At 44.8% G+C, this 22,154-nt stretch overlaps 2 protein-coding genes across 4 annotated transcripts in view; one reads left to right on the forward strand and one right to left on the reverse strand.

Moving 5' to 3' along the window:
- Positions 1-9,124, forward strand: part of BTBD7 (BTB domain containing 7) — a 68,692-nt gene extending 59,568 nt beyond the window's left edge. For all 3 annotated transcript variants that reach the window (XM_030481400.1, XM_030481399.1, XM_030481401.1), the window contains 3 exons: positions 1,006-1,184; positions 2,044-2,472; positions 4,197-9,124. In XM_030481400.1, coding sequence (XP_030337260.1) covers positions 1,006-1,184; positions 2,044-2,472; positions 4,197-5,012 — 1,424 coding nt within the window. In that variant the 3' untranslated portion in view covers positions 5,013-9,124. The remainder of the gene's footprint in view (positions 1-1,005; positions 1,185-2,043; positions 2,473-4,196) is intronic.
- A 1,432-nt stretch (positions 9,125-10,556) lies between these two features.
- UBR7 (ubiquitin protein ligase E3 component n-recognin 7) lies at positions 10,557-22,144 on the reverse strand. The gene is made up of 11 exons (XM_030481402.1): positions 21,884-22,144; positions 21,632-21,765; positions 20,870-20,930; positions 19,170-19,265; positions 17,974-18,027; positions 16,695-16,800; positions 15,307-15,491; positions 14,599-14,730; positions 14,027-14,189; positions 13,078-13,139; positions 10,557-12,258 (listed from the first exon to the last, which is right to left on the reverse strand). Exons 1-11 carry the CDS (start codon positions 22,055-22,057, stop codon positions 12,166-12,168), a joined length of 1,260 nt encoding a protein of 419 aa, XP_030337262.1. The 5' UTR covers positions 22,058-22,144; the 3' UTR covers positions 10,557-12,165.
- Positions 22,145-22,154: the final 10 nt, after the last annotated feature.

Consider the following 22,154-nt stretch of genomic DNA (forward strand, 5'->3'; position numbering starts at 1 on the left):
CTGGGTCGGGGCAATCCCAGGCACTGCTACAGGCTGGGCAGAGAAGAGATTCAGAGCAGCCCTGTGGAGAAGGCTACTTTCACTTATTCTTCATGTACCAATGTAAACTTCGTGAAATTGGGACCAGTTGTAGTTGCATGGTGTTGGGTTTTCTTCTCTGTAGTGCAAATGCCTTTTCACACTGCTCTTACTGTCTGATTCATTTGATTTTTAAGAGTTTTCATTATGGACATCTGGCCATGTTCATATATAACACTCGTAAAGCTGGTAGAGGATCAGATACCAGCACTTCTGTATGCAGAGGTTTGGATTCATCTTCTCTTATGATACACACATTTTCCTGAGGACAGAAAAACCACAAAGAAATACCATTCATTGTCAAAAAGCAGCAAGAAGTGGCATGAGAAAGTTTTGCAGCAGGATAAATACCCCAAATTATACATAATTTCCTTTTGGAAAGTTTTTTTAAGATTATTTCAATATGGCTGCATAAAACAACATAATTTTAACAGGTTTATGTTGGCTTACAGTTTGTGTAATTTTTTTAGAATGCTCTTTCTGTAGTTACATGCTGGTATTATGGTCTCGTGATTACAGAATTCCATGAGAAGTATGAAGTGTATGCCAAAAAAATCAGTGAATTCTTGGCCTGTAGAATTCACGAAGGAACATTCAGTTGTTACTTAAGACATCCTGCCCCCACCTCAAACCATGACATTCCTCCATCAAAAGGGGTTTACAAAGAAGGCTGTATCGGTGGCTCATTTGAGCAGAAGCTGGAAAAATGGGGAATGTCTTTACCATTTGTGTGATACGTGTGTTATCCCATGTGGCTTAGTGATGCTCCAAGGAACATGGAGAATGCTGCTTAAAAAACAAACAGTGCCAAGTCAACCTGGCAGGTTTTTCCTTTGGAATTAAATCTAACTGTTGCCATCAAACTTCCTGTGTCTCAGTTCAAAAAGTAACCTCTGTTACCCCAATCCGTTCTCTGTCCCGCTGCAGTTCCCAGTCTCCTCACTGTGAAGGAGATGATCAGGCGGCTGCAGGAGCTGCGCCACACGGAGCAGGTGCAGCGGGCGTACGCTCTGAACTGCGGCGAAGGCGCCACAGTCAGCTACGAGATTCAGATTCGTGTGCTGCGGGAGTTTGGGCTCTCCGATGCTGCTGCTGAGCTTCTGCAGGTATGAGTGTAGCTGTGTAAGACCACATGGAATCATAGCATTGACGAGGTTGGAGATGTCCAACCGTTACCCCAGGACTGCCAAGTCCACCACTAAACCATGTCACTGGGGGCCTCATCTAAACATTTTTTTGAACACTTCCATGGACAGAGATTCCACCACTTCCCTGGGAAACCTGTTCCAAACTATTAATGCTTTGATCCTGTTCTGCTTAGGAATTGACTTGAATGTGTAATCTGCAATAAGAGAGCTACTTTGTGTGTGCACATGCAGGTGCAGAAATGCTTTGAAATGCCTGCATGACTGTAGAACTGTCCAGGTGCAAATTACAGCGAGACCATTGCATTTGATGTATGTGATTTTATAAATGTGTAACTGCAACGCATAAATATTTTTCTCAAAAGCTGTTGCCATTCAGAGTGCTCTTACTGTCACAGACTTTGGGGACAAAGTTCTGCTGAGGAGGCAGATATCTACATAACAGTAACTAGAAATCTAGATTATGATTTATTCTTGAAGAGAAAAAGTCTTAACTGGTACAGTAGATCTGCATAGTAAGTATCAGGACTGGGAAATTGGAAATCCCACTTCTGTTTGTATGCTGCTGTTAAAGCAAATGCATTTGTTGGTCATCTTATTCACAAAGTGAATCTGATGCTGCTTGTCTTGTTTTTTAAAAACAAATAATATCGTTATTCCATGATAGCTGCAGCCACCTCAAGTGCTGGTGAGGCTTTGGGTGGCACAACTAGCCTGCTCCAGTACTAGCAGATTCCTAGTTCCAATGCACGTTAGTTTAGGAGATTTTTCTAGATGAATTCCTACCTTTTGTTACATGCTGGGTTATTTTCCTTTGCAGAATCCTCACAAATTCTTTCCTGATGAGCGATTTGGGGACGAAAGCCCACTCCTGACAATGAGACAGTCTGGACGGTGTCGTGTTAACAGCACTCCCACTGCAGAAACCATGTTTACAGAACTGGACTCTTTTGTGGCCTTCCATCCCCCCTTGCCCCCTCCTCCACCTCCATACCACCCACCGGCAACTCCTATTCATAACCAGTTCAAAGTAGGCTGGAAACAAAGGGTGCCAAGTCAACATCCCTCCCGTTCCTTTTCCTACCCGTGTAACCACTCGCTGTTCCACTCCCGAGCCGCCCCCAAGGCTGCGCCGCCCGTCTACTTGCCCAGTGTGAAAGCGGCACCGCCAGATTGCACCAACACTACAGGTCTGGGGAGGCAGACGGTGGCTGCAGCCGCGGCAGTGATGGCAGCTGAGAAGCAAGTAGTAAGTATTATGACTTCTCTTCTTCTCCCTATCTCTGGCCATTCAAAGTAGTGTATAGAGAGGAGCTGGAGAGAATTCTTACAATGAGGTAACTTGGTTTTGTTAAATAAAAGAGCATCTTTGTTGGCTAGGAAAAGAATTTTCTATCAGACTGGCTGCCAGCATTCTGTATCCCAAAGACATGCCCTAATCCCTGGGAGAGTGAATGTTCCAGGGGCAGGAGCATTTTGAAGGGGCAAGTGGGACTCGTGAATATTCTGAAATAATACCAGTTGCTCGACATTTAAACAAAGTGTAAGTCCTCTTCAGTAGTGCACTGGGTGCTGTAATTCATGGGTGGAAATAGGGATGAAGCTTTTGACTGTTCAAGGTAAGTAGTCCTGAAGCAAACAGATGTGTGGAAAGGGAACCTGTGGAGAATGTGAAGGCCTTACAGCTGAGAAAGGTTTTAAAATGCATAGGCAAGCAGAAGCTGGTAATTGCAAATACAAAGGGGTTGGTTACAGCATTTAAAGACAGTCATTATAGCTGCTGTGATGCAGTGAAAACAGTGAACTACAACATACTGGACAAAGACACAGCTTTGGGAAGTATATGAAAGCTAAATAAAGCATTTTTAAATTTATTTCTGCAGTGAAAGCACAGTTTCAGTGCACAGGTGTCACAATGAAAACCTGCTCCTGAGGGGCAGATTTGAGCTGGAGTAATGAATGGACACAGCGATCTCTTAATTTATTTTTTTTCCCTTTAGGAGTTGTCCTAAACACATTGCAGACCTTTTTATATTTCAGGATAAATATTTTTAACTTCAAATGAGAATTGCTTGCTGTTGTTTGTTCAAGGGTGGGTTTTGTAGCATGTGTGTCTCTTGATCTATACTGATTTCACTAAGGAAACCGTGTAGCAATCTCTTTCACATTAGAAATGTTTCTATAAAAATGAAAGGAGAAGCATAGCCTTAATATGGGTGATACTTTATTCTGTGTTCTGCCTGCTGTTTGTTAGGTACTAGTAATCAATGATTCCCAAACTTGCTTTCATCAGAAATGACAAATGCAAGTGGGAACTTTAACCCTTCTAGTGGGAAGACTGCAATATGCTTGTCTTGCTGCAGGGCTGTTTACAGGTGTAGGTGAGCAGAATGCTGTGCTACAGCTTCCAGGTACTGCGTGGATCTGGTCAGCACTGAACTGGCGCCCCAAGGCTGTCATGCACACACACACACACACACACACGCACACACACATGTGCCTGCAGTTAACTTACCTTAAAATAGGAAATACAGGCAGGAGGGTTGCATCTGTACTGATGACATACGTGTTTCCTGTCTTTCCTGCACTGGAGCTCTGTGTTGTAACAAACCATGTGTTAAGTTCTGCACCAAGTACCTTGTTAGTTTGATAATGGCAAGTGTGTTAAAGCTGGGTTACCTCTTGAGAGTTTGACCTCTTGACAGCATGGTGTCATTTCCTGCATATTTGCCACGCGAACTACTGTTGTGGCACTACAGCTTCATAAAGGAAAGAAGTTGCCTTAAACTAGCAGGAAGGTGAAGGCTGGAGGATACACGTGTTCTTTAAACAGCACAGGAGATCTGCAGGCTGAGGTTGGTTAAGCAAAGGTAGATTAGGAAAATGCCATTCTGAATTACAGAAACAGTCCTAAATGCAGTTTGTATTTAGCTTTTGCTCTGTTTCCATGGACCAATTTCTTCTCTTTTCCAGTGTACTCAGCCCTTGCTAAATGAACTGATGCCAGATATTGCAATGGGTGTGTCAGCGATGTCTCTAAAAGACAGAAGATTACCAGAGCTCACGGTTGACACGGAGATAAGCCAGACGGTTACAGAGGTAGGGCCCGGTCCACCCCAGCACATTTCATGTATTCAGAACAGACACATGCCCACTTCTCGGAAGAAACATGCAATAGAGCAAAAAATAGATGCCCGAGAAAATCAGCAGGAATATCCTGACTTCTATGACTTCTCTAATGCTGCATGCAGACCCTCTACTCCAGCACCTAACAGGCACAGTCCTTCGCCTTCACAAGGCATATATTTTGGCCCAGATTTGTACAGCCACAATAAGGCATCACCAAGTGGCTTAAAGTCAGCCTACCTACCTTCCCAGATATCTCCTAAAAAGCAAGAGGATTCTCGGAGGGAATACGTGCTCTCCCAAGATGGGCATCAGCATAGACAAAAGAATGAGCCAATACACCTCGATGTCTTAGAGCAGCCTCCCCAGCGACTGGACTTGGCATTGGCTACCCAGGAAAGCGCTGGCAACGGCCCAGTTCACATCAGGGGAAGAACAAAGATGGAAACCGACTTAACCTATGGGCTAACCTCCAGCAGACCTCCGCTCTCCACATACGCCTCTGATGGGCAAGAAGAGAGACCTGGCCGGAGACTGGCAGATGATGAGCCATTGGAACATGGAGCACAGAGGAACGGAGATTTGGAAAGGGAAGATGCAGTAAGCCGAGGAAGGAGGTCTCCAAACAAACCAGACTTCCTGTATAAAAAGTCTGCCCTTTGAAAGCAACCTCCACTATTTCTCTGTGCCTAAGAGTCGTAAACATCCCATTCTTTGCAACTTCTGGCCTGACTTCTGTCAGATGCATTCATTCACGCCAGCAGATAAATTCAGCTTCACTCACTTCTTTTGTACATACCATTGCTTTATTAGAGACGGCATGTTATCAGTTTGGGTTTAATGCTGCTTCTGGTTTCATTTTGTGGGAATCTCTTTTTTTTGAGCAAATTTAAGCCTTTTAGGAAAAAAAAGAGCTGGTACCTTTTTTGTACAACCTGGTAGCCTTTTGCACCTGTACATCTATTTTAGTGTATTGGTTTTGTACTAATATGTTAAACTTTATTGTCACATTTAAAGGACTGTATTTTCATACTTTTGCATTTTCCCTCTCACCTGCCAATTCCTGATGTGCATTGGGTTGCACATGATGAAATGTATTTTCTTATGAGATAGTAACAATGCGTTTATTTTTTAATTATAGGAATTCCAAAGAACAGCACATCAAAATACTACATTTTTAGTTAGTTTTCTTTGTTTGTTTGTTTAGATCTGAAATCTTCCTGATTTTTACCACTACAGCAAGAATCCAGTCTAAGGTTTTGTTTGAAAAGTTCTGGCAGCTGGGTCTTACCATTATACAGCAAGCCCACTTCAAGAGTTACATTTGGGTTTTCGAGAGTCCAGGGGTTATTTAGGAGTCCAGATTCCAGTGACATTCACTGGGATCTCACAGCCTGATTCCATGTGCTTTCTGGTTCAGTTGTGACCATGGGGAACTCCATGGTCACCCAGAAGCACTTGCTAGACCAGAATTGTTCATTTGCCCATGCAGAAATGAATCCAGAAATACTGTAAAAAGCGATAGTAATAACTTGTTCTTCCAGCTACTCATACATGGGGGTAAGTGAAGACCAAAGCAGAGGATTCATGCTAACTCCTGGAGTGTCAGGAAGACGAGGCATAGCACCTTTGCCGTTGCCTGAGCAGTGACCCTCCACTTGAGAGGGTTCCCTCTCCCACAGAGGTACCAAGGTGGCTGCTCGTTGCCTTGTTTCCTCCTGCCTACGATTAAAAAAGGGCTTCACTCTTAGTGATGGGGTTCAGTGTTCCTTACCTGATCTGAAGTGTTGCTGACTTCTTAATCACAGCTGTTCTGTGAACAAAATTAAAGTGAAGAGCAAGTGCTCTAGCATAATGAAACATGCAAAGCCTCAGCGCTCTTAAATTACACTCCCATTTCCTGACTTTGCTTTTTTGAAGCACAGAAATGAAGTTGATCTCTTAACATGGTATGAAGAGGGAATGGAGTGATCTGGGCTGGCTCCCTGCCACAGGGTTGGGGTTGAGCAGTGCTCTGGGTCTGACGGTTGTAATTAAGTGCATCCTTGATACTTACTGTGCAGTTTTACCGCAGGTTCATTGCACGTAGGATAGGGATCTGGTGCCACTGCAGTGTAGCGATTAGCAGTAAAGGCCTGTTTGGGTTTTTTTTAAATGCAGTTTCTATAATGAAAATTTTCCCAGTAGTAGAAACCTTTAATCCCAGGTGTGACCTAAGGACTACTTCAAGGTTAGGTTGTTTCCTGCAGTTCAAAATGCTTAATACTATTTAAACAGAAATATTGTTGCCACTGTGTTTTTTAGTTGTAGTTGATGGCAGATTCTTAACCCGTTTTGTTCAAGTGCAAGGCCTGGTAACAACACCACAGAGTTATTGAAATAGATTGAATACTGCATTTTCAAACTACCGAATAGCTTCTAGATAAATGAGAATAGGGGTTTGACCCAGTAGATCTTATAATGTCTCTGGTGCACGCACCTGCAGGCCTCCTGCTTCTCAGAGAGCTTTGCGGAGGTGCCTTTCGAGATCAGCCACGGGAGGTGTGTGTGGTTGGAGGAGAACGTAGCTGAACTGCGCAGGTGCTGTGTCTGGTGGGTGAGGGGAGATGGGCTTTTTCTGGTTTGGCTGGGTTGTTGGTTTCCCCTCTCTCAGCCTTTTTAATCTGTTGGTTTTGCCCACATCCTTGATGGTCCTGGCCTCATTGCCAGCATGTGGTATTTCCATGGGACCGCAGTGTAGAACATGGTTAAATGCAGGAGGTGTCTGTGGGGGGACAGTGCTGCTGCAGGTGAGGGGATGAGGTTCGCTGGGTTTCTTCTGAAGATTTGAGCCCAGTGCTGTCTGACTGCAGAGCTCTGGCTGGCGCTCGGGTCTCATCCTCACCAGCACTAGAAGCATTAACTTCCGTCACACACAAGCCCTGTACTCGCTGCAGTTGTGCCAGATGTATGTTGGTATCTTAATTGCTAAAGAGTCATAGCTGTCCTCAGCAAACTTACTATTCTGAGTAATTTATTTTTACCTAAACTGTAGATGTACTTGAGAAAACTATTGTAGCTGCTGGAGTTCGGTGTGGCACTGTGTGCCTGGGCAGAGGTGGGGCTGAAATCTACAGAGGTAACTTCTCAGCTTGAAATTTGTGGGGACGTGGCTGATGAAGGCTGAGTTTTGAGGTTATGGCTTGAGAGAAATCATGAAATGCTTTGGCTTTGGAATGAGCTGGTGAGAAATGCCTCAGGGGAGGACGTGCCTCCATTTGCGAGTACAAAATGGCTTCTGACATCCCAGAAGCTGAGCAGTATTAAAAAGAGAATAAGGTGTTTAAAAGTAGGTGTGAAATGAAAGACAAGCCCTTCTGAGGCCTCAGAGACAATCAGGCCATGTAGACAATCTGTGTTTTCACTTGTGTATTTTGAGTTGGGAAGAAGATGGCAGCTGACTTGAAGTGGAAAAGGATTTGTCCGATTACTGGAAGTGTGTTCTTGTGCTCCAGCGTAGGATTCCCTGCTTAGCTGGACATGCAGAGGGAGGGGAGAGAGGCCATCTTCATTCTTCGTGGAAGCATTATTCAGAATCTAGTGTTTGTCCTGCATCTCCTCGCAGAACACGCGTACCTGTACTACCTGCTACTACTTGTTCTCTGTCTATTGAAACTTTGGTGCAGAAGCTCCTTGTTTACATGAAGCACTTTCTGGTTAGGCTGGAAGTTAACATCTTTTCCTTCTGTAAATGTGATGGAATAACAGATTACTGACTATTTTGCTTGAGGATAGAGGTATGAACATTAAGTTTTCTTGAATGAGGAAGACTCGTGCTCCTTGTTCTGCTAAAGAGCGAGCTCAGACTTTCATTTAGTGAGCAACATGCAAAAACTTCTTATTCCCCTTTCCCTGATCCCCTCCTCGTTTCCTTAATATGTGGATGAATAACTTAATTCCTGAAACAGATTCTTCCTTTTAAATGTTTTGTTGTTCCATGGAGTTACTGTAGCTGTGTATTAATAACTGCTATGTTGATTGGCAGTTTCTTGTTGTATTTTTCCTGTTCTTGAGGAGTTTCATCTCTGAAAGTTAAGGCTGTGGCCACCTGTACCTGTAAGCCTTGGGTTTTGGTCCTGGAATGTCCCAAATGTTTGTCTTCGGGGTTTCTTTGGTTTGGGGGTGGGGGGGGGATGGGGGGTGTTGGGATTTGGGTGGTTTTTGTTTGGAAAGAATACTCATGCTGTTTGAGGCACTGTTCTTTCTTTTAACAATTACGTGTTTCTATGGCAGAGGTGGTGCTGAGCTCTGCCGGGCACGGGGAGCAGCAGGAGGGGAATTGTAAAGCCGTGTTTGGGTCTCTGTAGTTGCCTGTACTGCCAGAAGGCAGCCCGGCCTTTGGCAGCGTTCCGGTTTTGTTTCTTGTCCTTGTGGTGTTACTGGTATAAAGTCAAGTGCCTTCAATGCTAAAGGCTCAGAAAACTTTCTTAAACTGACTTCATGTCCTATGCAAGTGTTTTTTCTACAACCTGCATAACCAGTACTTTGTAAAACTTGTTTACGCTTCAATTGTATATAGTGTTTTTTAAAAAATATAGTATTTTTATTTAGGTACCTCCAAACTTGAATTCTAGTCTTGTGTGATGCATTGTAAAACAATACATTTCTCTTTTGAGTACCATTACAGTTGTAAAAAGGTTTTCACTGGTTCTATTTTTCTACTGTTGCTGAGAAGCATGCAACACTGACTTTATCCTACGTATAGTTGGCGTTTCAAATAAATGGCTTGTATAGAACGTGCTTGTGCGACTTCTTCCCGTGGCCTCATCCCACGGGATGCCTCCGCGCTGCCGGCTGGCTGCCAGGCCCATCCGAACGTGCCGTGCTGTGGCCGGTGCCGGAGCAAGGAGTGGTTTAGTACAGACTGAACTGCAGGTGCTCTCCAGCAGTCAGGGCCCTTAAACTGGCAAGGTTTGTTGTTCTTTCTGGGGAAGAAAGTGCACAACAGTGCTCTGAGCATCAAGGATGTATGATACACACCCCTTCAAACAGCTTATTGAGCTGCTTAGTGATGTAGTTCAGTGAGTCCTGGCTAGAGCTTAGCGGGCTGAGACGATTTGCTATTAAAGGCAAAGGGTTCCATGCAGTCAGGGCTGTGGGACTTACTTAGCCCTTGATCCAGGACGTGTTTATTTTCCCAGCAGAGCAGCCAGACACAGCCACTCATTGAGTACCTGGCGTTCTCTTGAGCAGCACTTGGCCTGCATCAGCCAAACATTCATTACGTCATTCACAGACCCAAGTGCTTCACTGCTTCAGGGAGATGACTGGAGTTCAGAAAGCCTTCACTGTGATGTACAACAGCAACACACCTGTGTTCTGCCCTGATGGGAAGTGGGGTGGGGAGAGAGAGTACTTGTATGGTCTTACGTGGTGATTACTGACACCTCTGTTCCTGCATCCAGGAAGGTAACATGTAGGAGCAACTTCCTCAAGTGGACAAATGTAACATTAATTGTTACAGACTTTCTATTCATTTTCCAAGAGTGTTCTGGGCCTGCTAGCTGTACAGGGGAGAGGTCACCTCTTCAGTGGGGGGGCTGCTGTGAAGAAAGTACACTGGTGTTGAGGAAGCTGGGTAAGGGCAGGTGTGAGGGACTGGGCGCACTTCGGGCACACCCGCCTCCCTGGCTGTAGATGCCCGCTGCGGGTGCTGCCCCGGGGGTGCCACTGCAGGCACTGGAACTCCTCTTCGTGCAAATTACACACGTGGGTTAAAAAACTTCCTGCCACTGAGCTCCTCCCTCTGTGCAACACTGCTGTGGCTGCTTGAGCACAGGGGGCTGGGACTGGGCCCCCCTCTCCTGTTTACGTGCACCTGGGTAGCTGCTGCGACTTTGCATACACTGGGGGAGGAGAGCGTGGCTTGGAGAACTGAGTGTCTCCATCTTGGAGCTGGTGCCTCAGGGCACCTTCTTCCCCCATGCCTTTAGTGAATGACATGCTGAGAACAGCCGTACAGAGGAAACCTCATCCTGCTCTGCTTTTAATCCTGCTCAAACTTCACCTCATGTCACACCTGCCTGCACCAGTCCAGGCAAAGGTCTGGGAACACTGGGCTTGACATGGCGCCTGAGGCGCATCCTGGCCCCGCAGCTAATGGCTCCTCACTGCACTGCCCTGGGCTTGCATGGAAACACTACAGCAGCTCTTCAACAAACCAAGACAGTACAGATCAAACAGGTATTTAATTTTTAGATACTGTAGTTAGATATGCGGTTACAATTCCCTAACAGCTGCTACAAAAAAAGCACATACAATACCCCGAGTTAAATTTAAAAGCAATTAGTCATTTTGCATGAAACAAACCCATCAACCGAGCCCCTAGCCTAGAAATAGCTTTTGTAAATAAAGTGGTCAGAAACAATTAGTAGGGAAAATTATAGATAAAGGTCTCTTTTTTTTTTCCTCTCAAAAGTCATTAACATGGAAGCAGAATAGTACCCCATGGTAAGGAAATCCTCAAACTACATAAAGCAGGAGTTACAAAGTAGAACTTTCTTAATGTATGTTTTGGGGTTTGTGGGTAAAGAAAACTAAAAACTACATTAGGCTCCGAACTTACGAAAAGTCACTATTTAATTGTAGCTAAGTGTAGGTTCTTAAAAGTCAGTGAAACATCTGTTCCATGAGTATCACAGTGATTATAAAAAGATCACACGATTTATACTGTAGCAAAATGCCAGGATGCTGCAGTGTCTTTAGGGCCATTTATGAGGTGGCATAATGGGCAATAGGCTAGTTTTTAAAATCAAAGCACATCTTAAGTCCTAAAACAACCTGCTCCTGATCATAATTTGTAATTTGGTACCTCCTCCTACAGATTGTTTATAGTCTACTGAGTCAGTAACGTTCATATGCCAATCTTGCTGAATGTAAAGCATCACTGTACAATATTAGAAACAAAGTTTCTGAATCTATAAAAGCAGACAGAGCATTTTGTTGCATCAAGCCTAACCTATGATTTCTCATCTTTCACCTGCCTCGGGAGCACCTCCGCAGCAGAGAACGAGCCTGCAGAAGCACAGCGCTGGGTAGCTCACCTGCCCCATCCCTGGCAGTGTTCAAGACCAGGCTGGATGGGGTGTTGAGCAATGTGGTCTAGCGGAAGGCGTCCCTGCCCATGGCAGGGGTTGAAACTAGATGACCTCTGAGGTCCCTTCCAACCCAAACCATTCTACGACTCTATGTGACCCCCATCTTAGAATGCAATTTCACCCCAAGCTGTAATAGGCCTTCTCTGCCCTTCAGGGAACCATGTAGTGAACAGACACTTCCTTTGTGCAGGGACGCTTCAATAGAGTCACTACAGCTGGAGAGATCATACGGAGCCATTTAAAGCAAGGAAGAAAAGCACTCCAGCCTTGCAAAGCACAGTGAGCGCGTGTGCCCTGCACTGCACGGAAGGGAGGGCAGGCACACCCCACCAGGCTTTAGTACCACGCACAGCAATAGGCACTAACAGTAAAATAAGTGAAAGGCAGAAGGGAATAGAGAGTGGGATGCTGTTCCTGGAACAAGCCACCCACCCCTGAAGGACACAGCCAGCTTTCACAGGAACACAAAGTCCATCAGGGCTCTGAAAGCCCTATAAATGCAGTAATGTACCTGTTTGGAACACGCTTTAGTTGCTACAAATAAATGAAGTATGAGACAAAATGAAGATGTTTCTTGGACAGTTGGGTTTTGATGAGAAGTCAAATGTTGGAGATGCCTCTTCTGTTTGCCAATGAATATTGTTTGCCCAGTTGTCCTTTCAGCCCCAAACCCTCTCAGTCTAACTACAGTAGTACTGCATCCTGTTAGTCCGTTGTCTTTTCCGTGACTGAAACTCTTCAAAGAAGTGCTGAATGTCTTCTCTTTTAACCACCTATGGGAAGCAACATGAAACCCAAGTTGTGCTACAAGGATTCAATCAAATGATCCCTTTCCCCCCAGTACCCCCACGTGCATCCCCTGTCATACACAAAGCATGTAAAGCAAGTATCTCAAACCCCGTCTGACACAGGTCGCAAAGCAGCTTTCCTGTTCTACCCAAAGGAGACTAGTAATGCCCAAATTCCATTGTAAGAGAATACAGATAAACAAGCTCCCCAAAGGCAGAGCAAGCACATGGAGCAAAGCTCCTGAAAGTACTTTTAATGGCTTTGACCACTTGCTTTTATTGCCAGAAAAATTAACACAAATCAAGATTTTCAGGAGCTCACTTTCAGACTCATTACAATGTAACTAAGAATGGCAATTTAGCAAGTAAGCCAACAAAATGCATGTGCTGGTTAATAACAGCACGCAAACTCCCCCAGGAAAACACCTGACAGGACTGTTTGTTTGCCAGTATTTAGTCAATTCTTACTCTTCTAAGGGTTTAAATTCAACCTAAGAAAAAAACCATAAAGGCTAAGAGCCTTTTTCCTGAATGCTTTTTTTAGAGCAACAGAAGTTTCATCTAAATTAAGAAGTGCTCTCAGTACTTCTTAGACAGATTCCTGCAAGGTCCCTGTTACAATGTGATTAAAGAAATACAACTTTTAAATTCCCATGGAATGAGGGATGTCTTATTTCTACTGCAGCGCCAGCTACTCCAACAGACAGGAAAAAATTAGTATAGCATCCTAGTATCCAGCACCCACCCCCCAACAGTACTACAACACATTTTTCTGGCAGACAAACTCTGCAAGCTGTGTCTTACCGTTCCCTCATCGGCGAATCTCCTGAGATAGTCGGTCAGTTCCGTCTTTAAATCATTGTATTCTGGATGCAGGAGCGAAGGCAAGGGAAGGGAAAAAAACCCCCAAGATACCCAGCTTTAGTTTAACACTGGCTCAAGAAGACAACTTGTTCTACTTCCTCTTGTCATTTATTACATTTACTTGAGACAAATTAGGTTTGAGCTGGATTATAAATAATAATAAAAAGAAAGGCAAGTCCAGGTAAAGATGAGAAGCCTGTAATTTACCAGGCCAGCCTATGCGTTCTGAGCATCTGTCCAGGTTGGTCTTCACAGAAATGTGCACAAGTTCAGTGAGCGTACAGTACAACCAACCAAGACTGCCCCTGCTCCCAGCTTCCCGCAGCAAAAGCACACGTGGGTCGTGGTGGGACGTCCTCGCCTCTAACTCAGAACTGGACACCTGCCCCCGCCAGAGTGCAAACCCCTCCCTCAGAAGAGGGAAACAGCTCTAGTTATAAGGGCTGCTCAGCACTGCCTTGTCAATACACCCCATGGCAGAGCTGCCAGGGAGCACGCTGCGCCCCAGTGGCACGCTGCCTGGCACTGCCCCAGACAACAGGAGGTTGCCAGCGGCACAACAGGGTAAGATAAATAAGCCAGAGAGCAGAAATGTAAATTAATGTTTAAATATTCATGTTACAATAAATCACTATCAATACAATAAAATGTGAAGTAAGGGAAAAGTTCCCATACCAGCTAGTTCCTCAATGTAAGTTAAAGTTGTAACAACAGGCCAGAGAGGACAAACTTCTCTGGAGGAATGACTGAAGTGCCATCTGTCATACAGTCTTCTACACATTAACTCAAAACCCGTTTGACACCACACTGCAAGACCCAATACTAATCCTCATGGCAACCTGTTCAGTTAAAGTTTCAAGGCAGATTCTAAAAATGAAGTTGTATTTACCACAGATGAGTTCTACTTGCTGAACTCTGTTCATGCTGTTAAGGGTGTCCATTAAAGGATCTCTCCTCTCTGTTTCTTGGTCACTGGTACCTTTATTTTCGTAAGCCAAGACAGTGTCACATTCATCTGTCAGGAACTGCACTTCAAGCTCTGAATACATTTTCTGGAGAATAAAGTAAAATTTACTCATATATTACAGAACTTCTCAGATGGAGATGCTCTCCCCAATCCTTTTTGAGTTCAGTATCACAAATAATAACAACAAAAATAATAATGTAAATTTTGTATCCAGCATTTCAGGCATGTCCCCATCACAACTTCCACAGCAATACTGGATTTAAGCAGCAAAGAACATACAAACATTTAGAAGCTCATTCATGCTGTATTAATTCTGAAGGATTCAGTGTATTCCTTTACGTGGGTTGGGGGGAGGGAGGGGGTAGGTGTTTATATGCAGAGTAAGAACATTTACACAGATTTTATCTACAAGCTTTTCCTGCAGATGCAGATTCTCTGGGAGGTCCTCCCTGCCTCCCCCACACCAGTGACCACAACAAAGAGACGATACCTACCAAGCAGTCGTCACAGGTGCACAGTTTGCTTCTCCAGTTCAGTGGCCAAAAGGTGGCAGTGTCTTTTTTCAAAAATGGCTTGCTTTGGAGTTCCTTCAGCTTGCAGACTGGCTCCTCACTCTTTGGAACGACCTGAATTAAAACGAGTGTTCAGTGCTCCATACTACCACTTCCAAGACACTCCATTCTTTCCAACATGCCATTTTCCTCATGCCAGATTCTTCTTTTGTCTCAGACATTTATTTTTATAAACAACCTACATTACCATCTCATCCACATGAGGGTTCTGATATGGTTTTACCAGTTTCCACTAGAAATTTCTGCAGAGATTTACTGCAATAGCCACAAATGTTTAAGAAATCAGAGCTGGACTATCATGCAAATGCAGCTACAAAGCACAATATCCCTATATTCGAACAAACTCAGAAGGTGCCTCAGTGTAAAGGCCAGGTGACTGACAGGAAGGGATGGATCTGACCTATTGGCAAACAGATGTTATACCCCTGTCAGCCACCTCTACAATGGTGTTCCACAGCCTAGGCTGTGCTCCACAGAGGCTGCATGTTTGAAATGTCAGTGACTGACACGGAACATGGAAACAGACTGAAAGCTTTTAGCTCTTCACTGAACCTACACAGAAGAGGTAGGCTTTGCCCCAGCTACCATCAGCATGAAAATGAACAGGACAGAAAAGACAGTACATTTTACCTCTGGACAGGCAGACCCAGAGCTAGTGGATGGTTCATTAAACTGTTCCGTTTGCTTTTCTTCCTTCATTTCCTGGTGTTCTACTCCACTTTCTTTTTTTATTTCTTTTTGCTGCTCTTCACTTTCCTTAACCTTCAGGAAAACCCCTTCACCTTCAAGGGAGTTCACTTTGGTCAAAGGAGGAACTGGAAAATACATACCCACATAAGTGAAAATACTGCGCAGACAACATACTGGCTATCACAGACGTCCTCTCTGCTTTACACTGCAGTGTCGAAGAGCACCTAGATCAGCTCATGCACTGCAGAGTCCTGGATGTACTCTACAGCTGGCCAAAGACACAGTGACCTAGGTATACAAAGAAAACGCTCCCTCTTTCACCAGTCGTCTTCACCTCTCATACTCCAATTCTAAAACACTCTGCTTCACAAAATCTATGTCCTAGGAGATGGAACAGGGTACGTCAATTTGAGAGAGTTCTGTACTAAGATGCTTGTCTTTCTTGATGCCCCTTGATAGCTATTGCAGGTTCAGCAGCTGTCACATATTTTTTGCTGACTTTGTGTCAGAGTCCTTCATTTCCTCCAGACACACACCCTAAAAACTCCGTGACAGATTAACTACGCTAATCCCCTCCTTATTTAAAATAAGTTTTTCTTTTGATGTCAGTTCAAATGTGTGCCCTGTGATATAGCTGGTTAGAAGCAGAAAAACTAAAACAAACAAAAAACCCCATTCTGTACTATATTTACATCAGAGGGAAGAGAACTGCAGGTAGGCCACCTTGGAATCCTTAAAACTGCCACTGAAATTTCTGGCACATAAGAGATCAGTTATCAGTTGATATAAGCAACATTCAGCAGACATTGTGAAACCAGCTCTTTCCACAGAAATCAAGCCATCTACCCTTCCGATCCTGCAGAGACCACATGGCAGACAGAGGCCTGCAGGGAACGTGTCCTGAGCACAGCCCCAGCTCTACCCAGATTAAGGTTTTACACATTCATTCCAGGTCACTTGTCATTCACTCTTTGCTGCTCAGAGCCTCTTATGCTCAGCTATTTGTCTCACTGCTTCCCTTAGGATGACTCTTCAGTTCTTTGATTCAGTTTAGAAATTAAGTTCTTTAAGACAAGTACTAAATGTTCAGCCATCTATGTGCTAGCACATCTTTGATAAAGTAAATAAAAGAGTGAGCATCACAGAACTAAGATTTAGGAATGAGAACTACAGAACAGTCTGTGCAGCCCTGCACGTTCCACTGCTGAAGACAACTGTCCAATATATTGAGTATCATTTCTCCAACCATTTAAACAAGTGTTATTAATCAACCACATGACAAATACATGCTAACGAAATATTGGCTCAGATATCTCAATTTTCTTTACCTGCTAACTGAGATGCATAAGCCCAGAGGAAATGGCAGTGATTCATGCAGGCTTGGCATACCATTTCATGGAAGTCTCCACTTTCAGGGGGAACCGCACCAAGATGCTGTCGAAAAGAAACCAGCATGCATCAGTGAAACATTCGCTGCAAATTAACAGACTCAATTCTAGGTTTAGAGGAAGTAAAACATCAACTGCTGTCACACTTTCAGCACAGTCATACGCTCCTGCTAACTTTCTATAATAAATGGCAGTATAATTTAAAGACTGAAAAGATAAGATAAAAATTCCAGGGAAATAATTCTGTCTTTGTCTACACCCTTTCGTGCCTTCTACATAGCCAGAAATCTCACTCCTATCTCATTTCTAAACAATATTCTTCTACACTGTCTTAAAAATAGGACAGGTGAAGATACCTCTTGCATACTGCACATGTGTACTCTTAAATAACTTTTTATGATTGCTTCCTTATGTGCAAGAGATTGTAAGTCTTCATAGTGGTCACATAATGCACTTGGGAAGAATTAGGTCCCAAAGCTCTCCAGAAACTGGTGAGAAATATTTAGGCAATTAAAAGTGCTTAGTGGCTTTCTTTTGCAAAGCATTCTTCAAGGCTCACAGTATGCAGCATAACATTCATCATACACACATTTATACAAAAGAATCCTACAGTTTATCTACAAAACCCCTAATTGAAGCCAATCATCTTTTTTTTAATTCTTTGATCCTGCAACTTCAAACACGGAATTTCACTCATGCCCTTCAAGGCATGAGGCTGACTCCTTAATGCTCACGCATTAGTAGGGCATTCACTGAAGTGCTGAGCTGCTTTTAAAAGATTTCCCCAGAGTTTGCAATCATGAACCAACCGCACAGTTCTTCCTTGCTACTTAAAGGAATTACAGTTTTAAAAGCATTCTTTCGCATGAAGAACTGTTTGGGTAGCTGATAACAACGTGCCTCAGTAAGAAACTTTTTCTCACCAATAGCACTGATTAGAATTTTCCAGTTAAAGAGACAGTTACAAAGTCGTTATTTTATTCTGCAGCGGTAACCTTTGAAGAGGTAGAACTCTTCCTGGTTTTTTTGGACTGGAGCAGACAGCAGCACAAGATTAAACTTTTAATATTCCTTTGCATAGCATGAAAAGAAATATCTTAGAACTCCTGTAATAATCTTTTGAGAACTACAGCAAACCTTCTCAAATAAGAATAACCATACAAATTTAACTAACTTATTTCTATGCAAATGGTAATTCTGCTACTTGTAGTTTCCTTACCCTTCCATGGAACCAGTCTTCACAGACTATGCACTGGATCATCTCATCCGGAATCTAGATGAATGGTCATATCATTAGCATTAATAGCAACTTCTAGAGTCTTTCACAAGCCTCAAATGACAGTATTATGCAAAGCCTGCTCAAGTGAATTGCACTTCCCTCTTCAGCCACCCACAGGGAGCTGCCACTAATAAGTAGTTAACTGCTTCATTAGTCAGTTTGTTTCCCTGAAGTTCAACAACATATGTAATTTGTTGTATTATCAAGACTGTGGAAATTCCCATTTACTATTACAAAACTTGTCTTCCTAGTAGAGCAAGACATTCTCACAAAAGAGCTGATAAAAGTTAATACACTGTTGGCATCATCTTTCTTCCTGTAAAGAGAAATGCATTAACAGGCAGCTTAGCAAAAGAAAGATACTGATACCCATCATGTCATGAGGTTTACAGAGGAACACCAGAGTCCTAACTTAAGAGGCCACAACAAAGTACAATACAAACTGCTTTGCCAGGAAACAATTATTAATGATTTCTTTAGAAATGTTTAGCTATCTCTGAACTTCAGAGAGGTGAGTTTGTAAAACACTTTTTGTATTTATAAGACTTGCTCATTCCTTATTCTTTAAAACACCTGATTTGTATGACTGCAAACCAAAGCATGCATGTAGTGCAAACCAAGTGGTATATTTTAATACTTCAGACAAACAAAAAGCATTGTGACTACCATAAAGGAAAGCCAAAGCCAGTGCTACAGGACAGACTCTTCCCACCCTGGAAGCCTTGTCAGAGCACTGCTGCAGGCACGAGGAAGCAGATGCTGGTCTCTCCTAACATGTGCAATGTGTTCACTGTGCACTTGCCACATTTCTTAAGATGATGAGAAACCCACCCCCTAAGGGAACTCCATAGAGGAGTCTCTACTTTATAGAGAGGAAAGCAGAGAGAACTGCAGCAGTGTTTTGTACAAATGACGGTTTGTCCTCCTCATCTGTCTTTAAGGCACAAACATATTCCACCATTAAAAAAACCCCTGGTAATTACTATATATATGACAACCGAGAGTAATACAGAACATAACATAAGATTTCTTGAAGTGGGTTCTTCGCTGTAAAGCAGCTCAGCAATGACCCTTTGCACAACACTTTGCATAAATACCACCTCTATATGATTACTATCACCTTTTGTATTTCTTACCTCATCTTCAGGATCAGGATAAGGTCTTTTACAAGTACAGTATAATCCATAGAAATTGTCATTATACTTATTTTCTGAATTCACTTTGCCCTTTTCCTAGAAAGGAAAAAATCTCTCAGTAGACAATGCAGTGAAAAACAAGAGAGAAAATATGCATAATATAGAAATAAAACCCCAAACTAACATTCCTGTTGCACTTGAATTCCTAAAAGCAATAATTATACTCATCAGCTTGAAGATCCAAAAAGAAAGATATTATCCGGACACCTCTGCTACACAGTGAGCAGCAGATAGGGCACGCAGGGAATACTGAAGTTCAAAAGGAAAAACAGTCGTCTCTCCACTTTTGTAATAAATGGCAACTGTGGTGTTTGTTAAACTACTGCTAATCCAGAACAGTGTAAGAGTTGTGATCACCAGCTATGCCTGCCTGCTGCATCACAGTAACACCTGTAGATTTATTGTGCACCTTCCCCTCCATTTTTTGTTTTGAACATCCAGATTGCGATCCAAACCCAACTTTGTTTAATCTTACCACTGAGCTTCCACTAAATTTGTGTCATACAAACCTCATTCTAGAGGAGAGAATTACCTAAATTACAAAACATGCTGAATGAAACTCAGTTACAGGTAATCGCATTTTAAAAAACAAATGAACAAACAAACCCCCCAGCTAATACAGCTGCAGCCAGAGGGCTTCAGAACTGCATGTACCTGCAGCCTAAGGCCACTATTGGCCCCTGCAGGAAGAGCAGAGAGTGACCATTTATGATGTTACTACAAAACACTTTCTACCACTATAGCGACAAAGAAAGGACAGGTGATGCGAGCACTTGGCACCCGTGAAGTCACACAAATTAATAGGTGGATGCTGAAGGTCACTTAACCGGGACAATTGATTTTGCACTGAACTGAAGGAGGAAGAACAACCACATGATCCATTTCACTGACTCAAATTAGAAACAGTAACATCTTAAAATTGTCACAGGTGTCTCTGTAGGGATCACTGGACTATGGCCCTGGGCTGACTAGCTCTGGATCCACCCCAGTTCTGCCAGAACAAAACGGGCGTACACAAAACCACGGGCTGTTTCTACATTTGGACTGCCATTACCCTGGGAGCAGCACCGCGGGCAAGCCAAGCAGCTTCCTGTTGCTGCTTCCCAGAATATTACCAACTACTTGACAAGTCCAAAATGCCCAATGAAATGAAAGCACAGGAGGCTTAATACAGTAAAAAACTATCCCATCAGTGGGCTTTGGGGACAACCAATCAAAATAGATTAGGGTACTAATGCTACCACGAAGAAGGGGAGGGAACTGTCCCTTCGGCAACAGAAGCAGTTTAAATTTCTTTAATGCAACAGCAAAATTGCACCCAAAAGCTTCCCCTGAAGCCAGCTTAAAGCCAATGAGATGTATTAGTGCAGGCACCACAACACATTTCTGGCATTACACTGACCATGGATGCAAAACTGCTGCCTTCATGGATGACAACCATCAAATGTTTTCTCTCCTCTCTCCTCACATTTCCCTTTGGTCCCTCAACAGCTTTATCTCCTGCTGTAATACTCCCACCTTGTTTAACTTGCTGGGAAAAGCAGAGGCACCGTGTGCGTCAGTACTGGCTGAGGCAAGGCACCAACCTCCCAATACTGTCATTTTGATTCTGTGTGTACAAAACCTGTATCTGCACTTACTGGCAGTAACTTGCACTGCAGATTTTTGAACTTGCTATTTCCACAGTCACAGCGGAAGTTCCTGGAAAGAAAAGCACAGCGTTTCAGGTGGGTTTATTAACTGGAAACACATCAGGTTTTGTGTTCACAAGACTCCCAGCAGTTTATTAGGCGACATAAAAACATTCTTGCAGTGCTTAAACAGCAGCATCAGTCGGAAGTGGCCTTACCCTCTCACAAGGTGTTCTTGGCAGATCTTGGCTAACACCATCACTGACAACAGTGCTTGGCTGGGAGGCCGCAGCAGCACAGCTAACCCTGGGTGCTGCAATTACCACACTCAAAACCATGCACACGAGTGTTGGCGGAATAGGAGCCCGAACCGCTCCATTTCCAAAGGCTGGACCCGTTAAGGTGATTAAGTTCTTGTCTCCTACTCAGACACCCAAGCTCCCACTTAAACAGGGCTGGCGCGCCAAGGCAAGGGGAAGGAGGGTACCTCGGTGACCTGACCTCGGCTGCCTGGGAGCGGTTTATGTGGTACGAGCTGTCCTACCTCACCGAAGCGCACCAGAGCGCGGAGTGGCCCTGGTGAGCCCGCGCCGCCGGCTCAGCTCGCCCGGCACGCCGGGTGCGGAGGGGCAGGACGCGGGTGGCGGTGGGCGCACAGCGCCGCGCCCTCCCGGCCCTCGGGACCCGGCTCGGCCGGGGGCTGCCGGGGACGCCGCCGCCGCGCGCTTCCCGCCCCTGGTCCGGACACGCGCCCGCGCCGCACGGCGGTACCTCTTGGTGTAGAGCTCGAAGAGGCGGTGGGTGCCGTGGCACTCGTAGCTGCAGGCCAGGCAGATCCCCGCCGGCTCCCCGCCGGGCGGCGTGCAGGTGCTGCAGGCGTACAGCGCCTGCCTCTTCACCGCTCCCTGCGGGGCGACACCGATACAGGGGCTGCCGGGGGGGGGGTCCCTGCCCCGGGGTGGGGGGGATCCCTGCCCCGGGCGGCCCCGCCCCCGGCCCCGCCCCGCCCGACCCCGCCCCCACCTGGGAGTAGCTGCAGCGCTCGTGGTCGCTGCCCCCCAGCACGGCCCGTGCCTCCTTCTCGAGCTCCTCGTTCTCGGCCAGCACCTCCGCCAAGGAGACCACGGGCTCCTCCGCGCCGCCGCCGCCGCCGCCGCCGCTCCCCGGCTCCGCGCCCTCCGGCGCCGCCGCTTCCATCGCCGGGATGCGAGGCCGAGGGCGAGATGAGGCGGGAAACACGCGGCCGAGGCACAAGGGGGCGCCACAGCGGAAGCGGAACCGCGGGCCTCACGTG

The sequence above is a fragment of the Strigops habroptila genome, chromosome 4 (assembly GCF_004027225.2).
Source record: "Strigops habroptila isolate Jane chromosome 4, bStrHab1.2.pri, whole genome shotgun sequence".
Lineage (NCBI taxonomy): Eukaryota > Metazoa > Chordata > Aves > Psittaciformes > Psittacidae > Strigops > Strigops habroptila.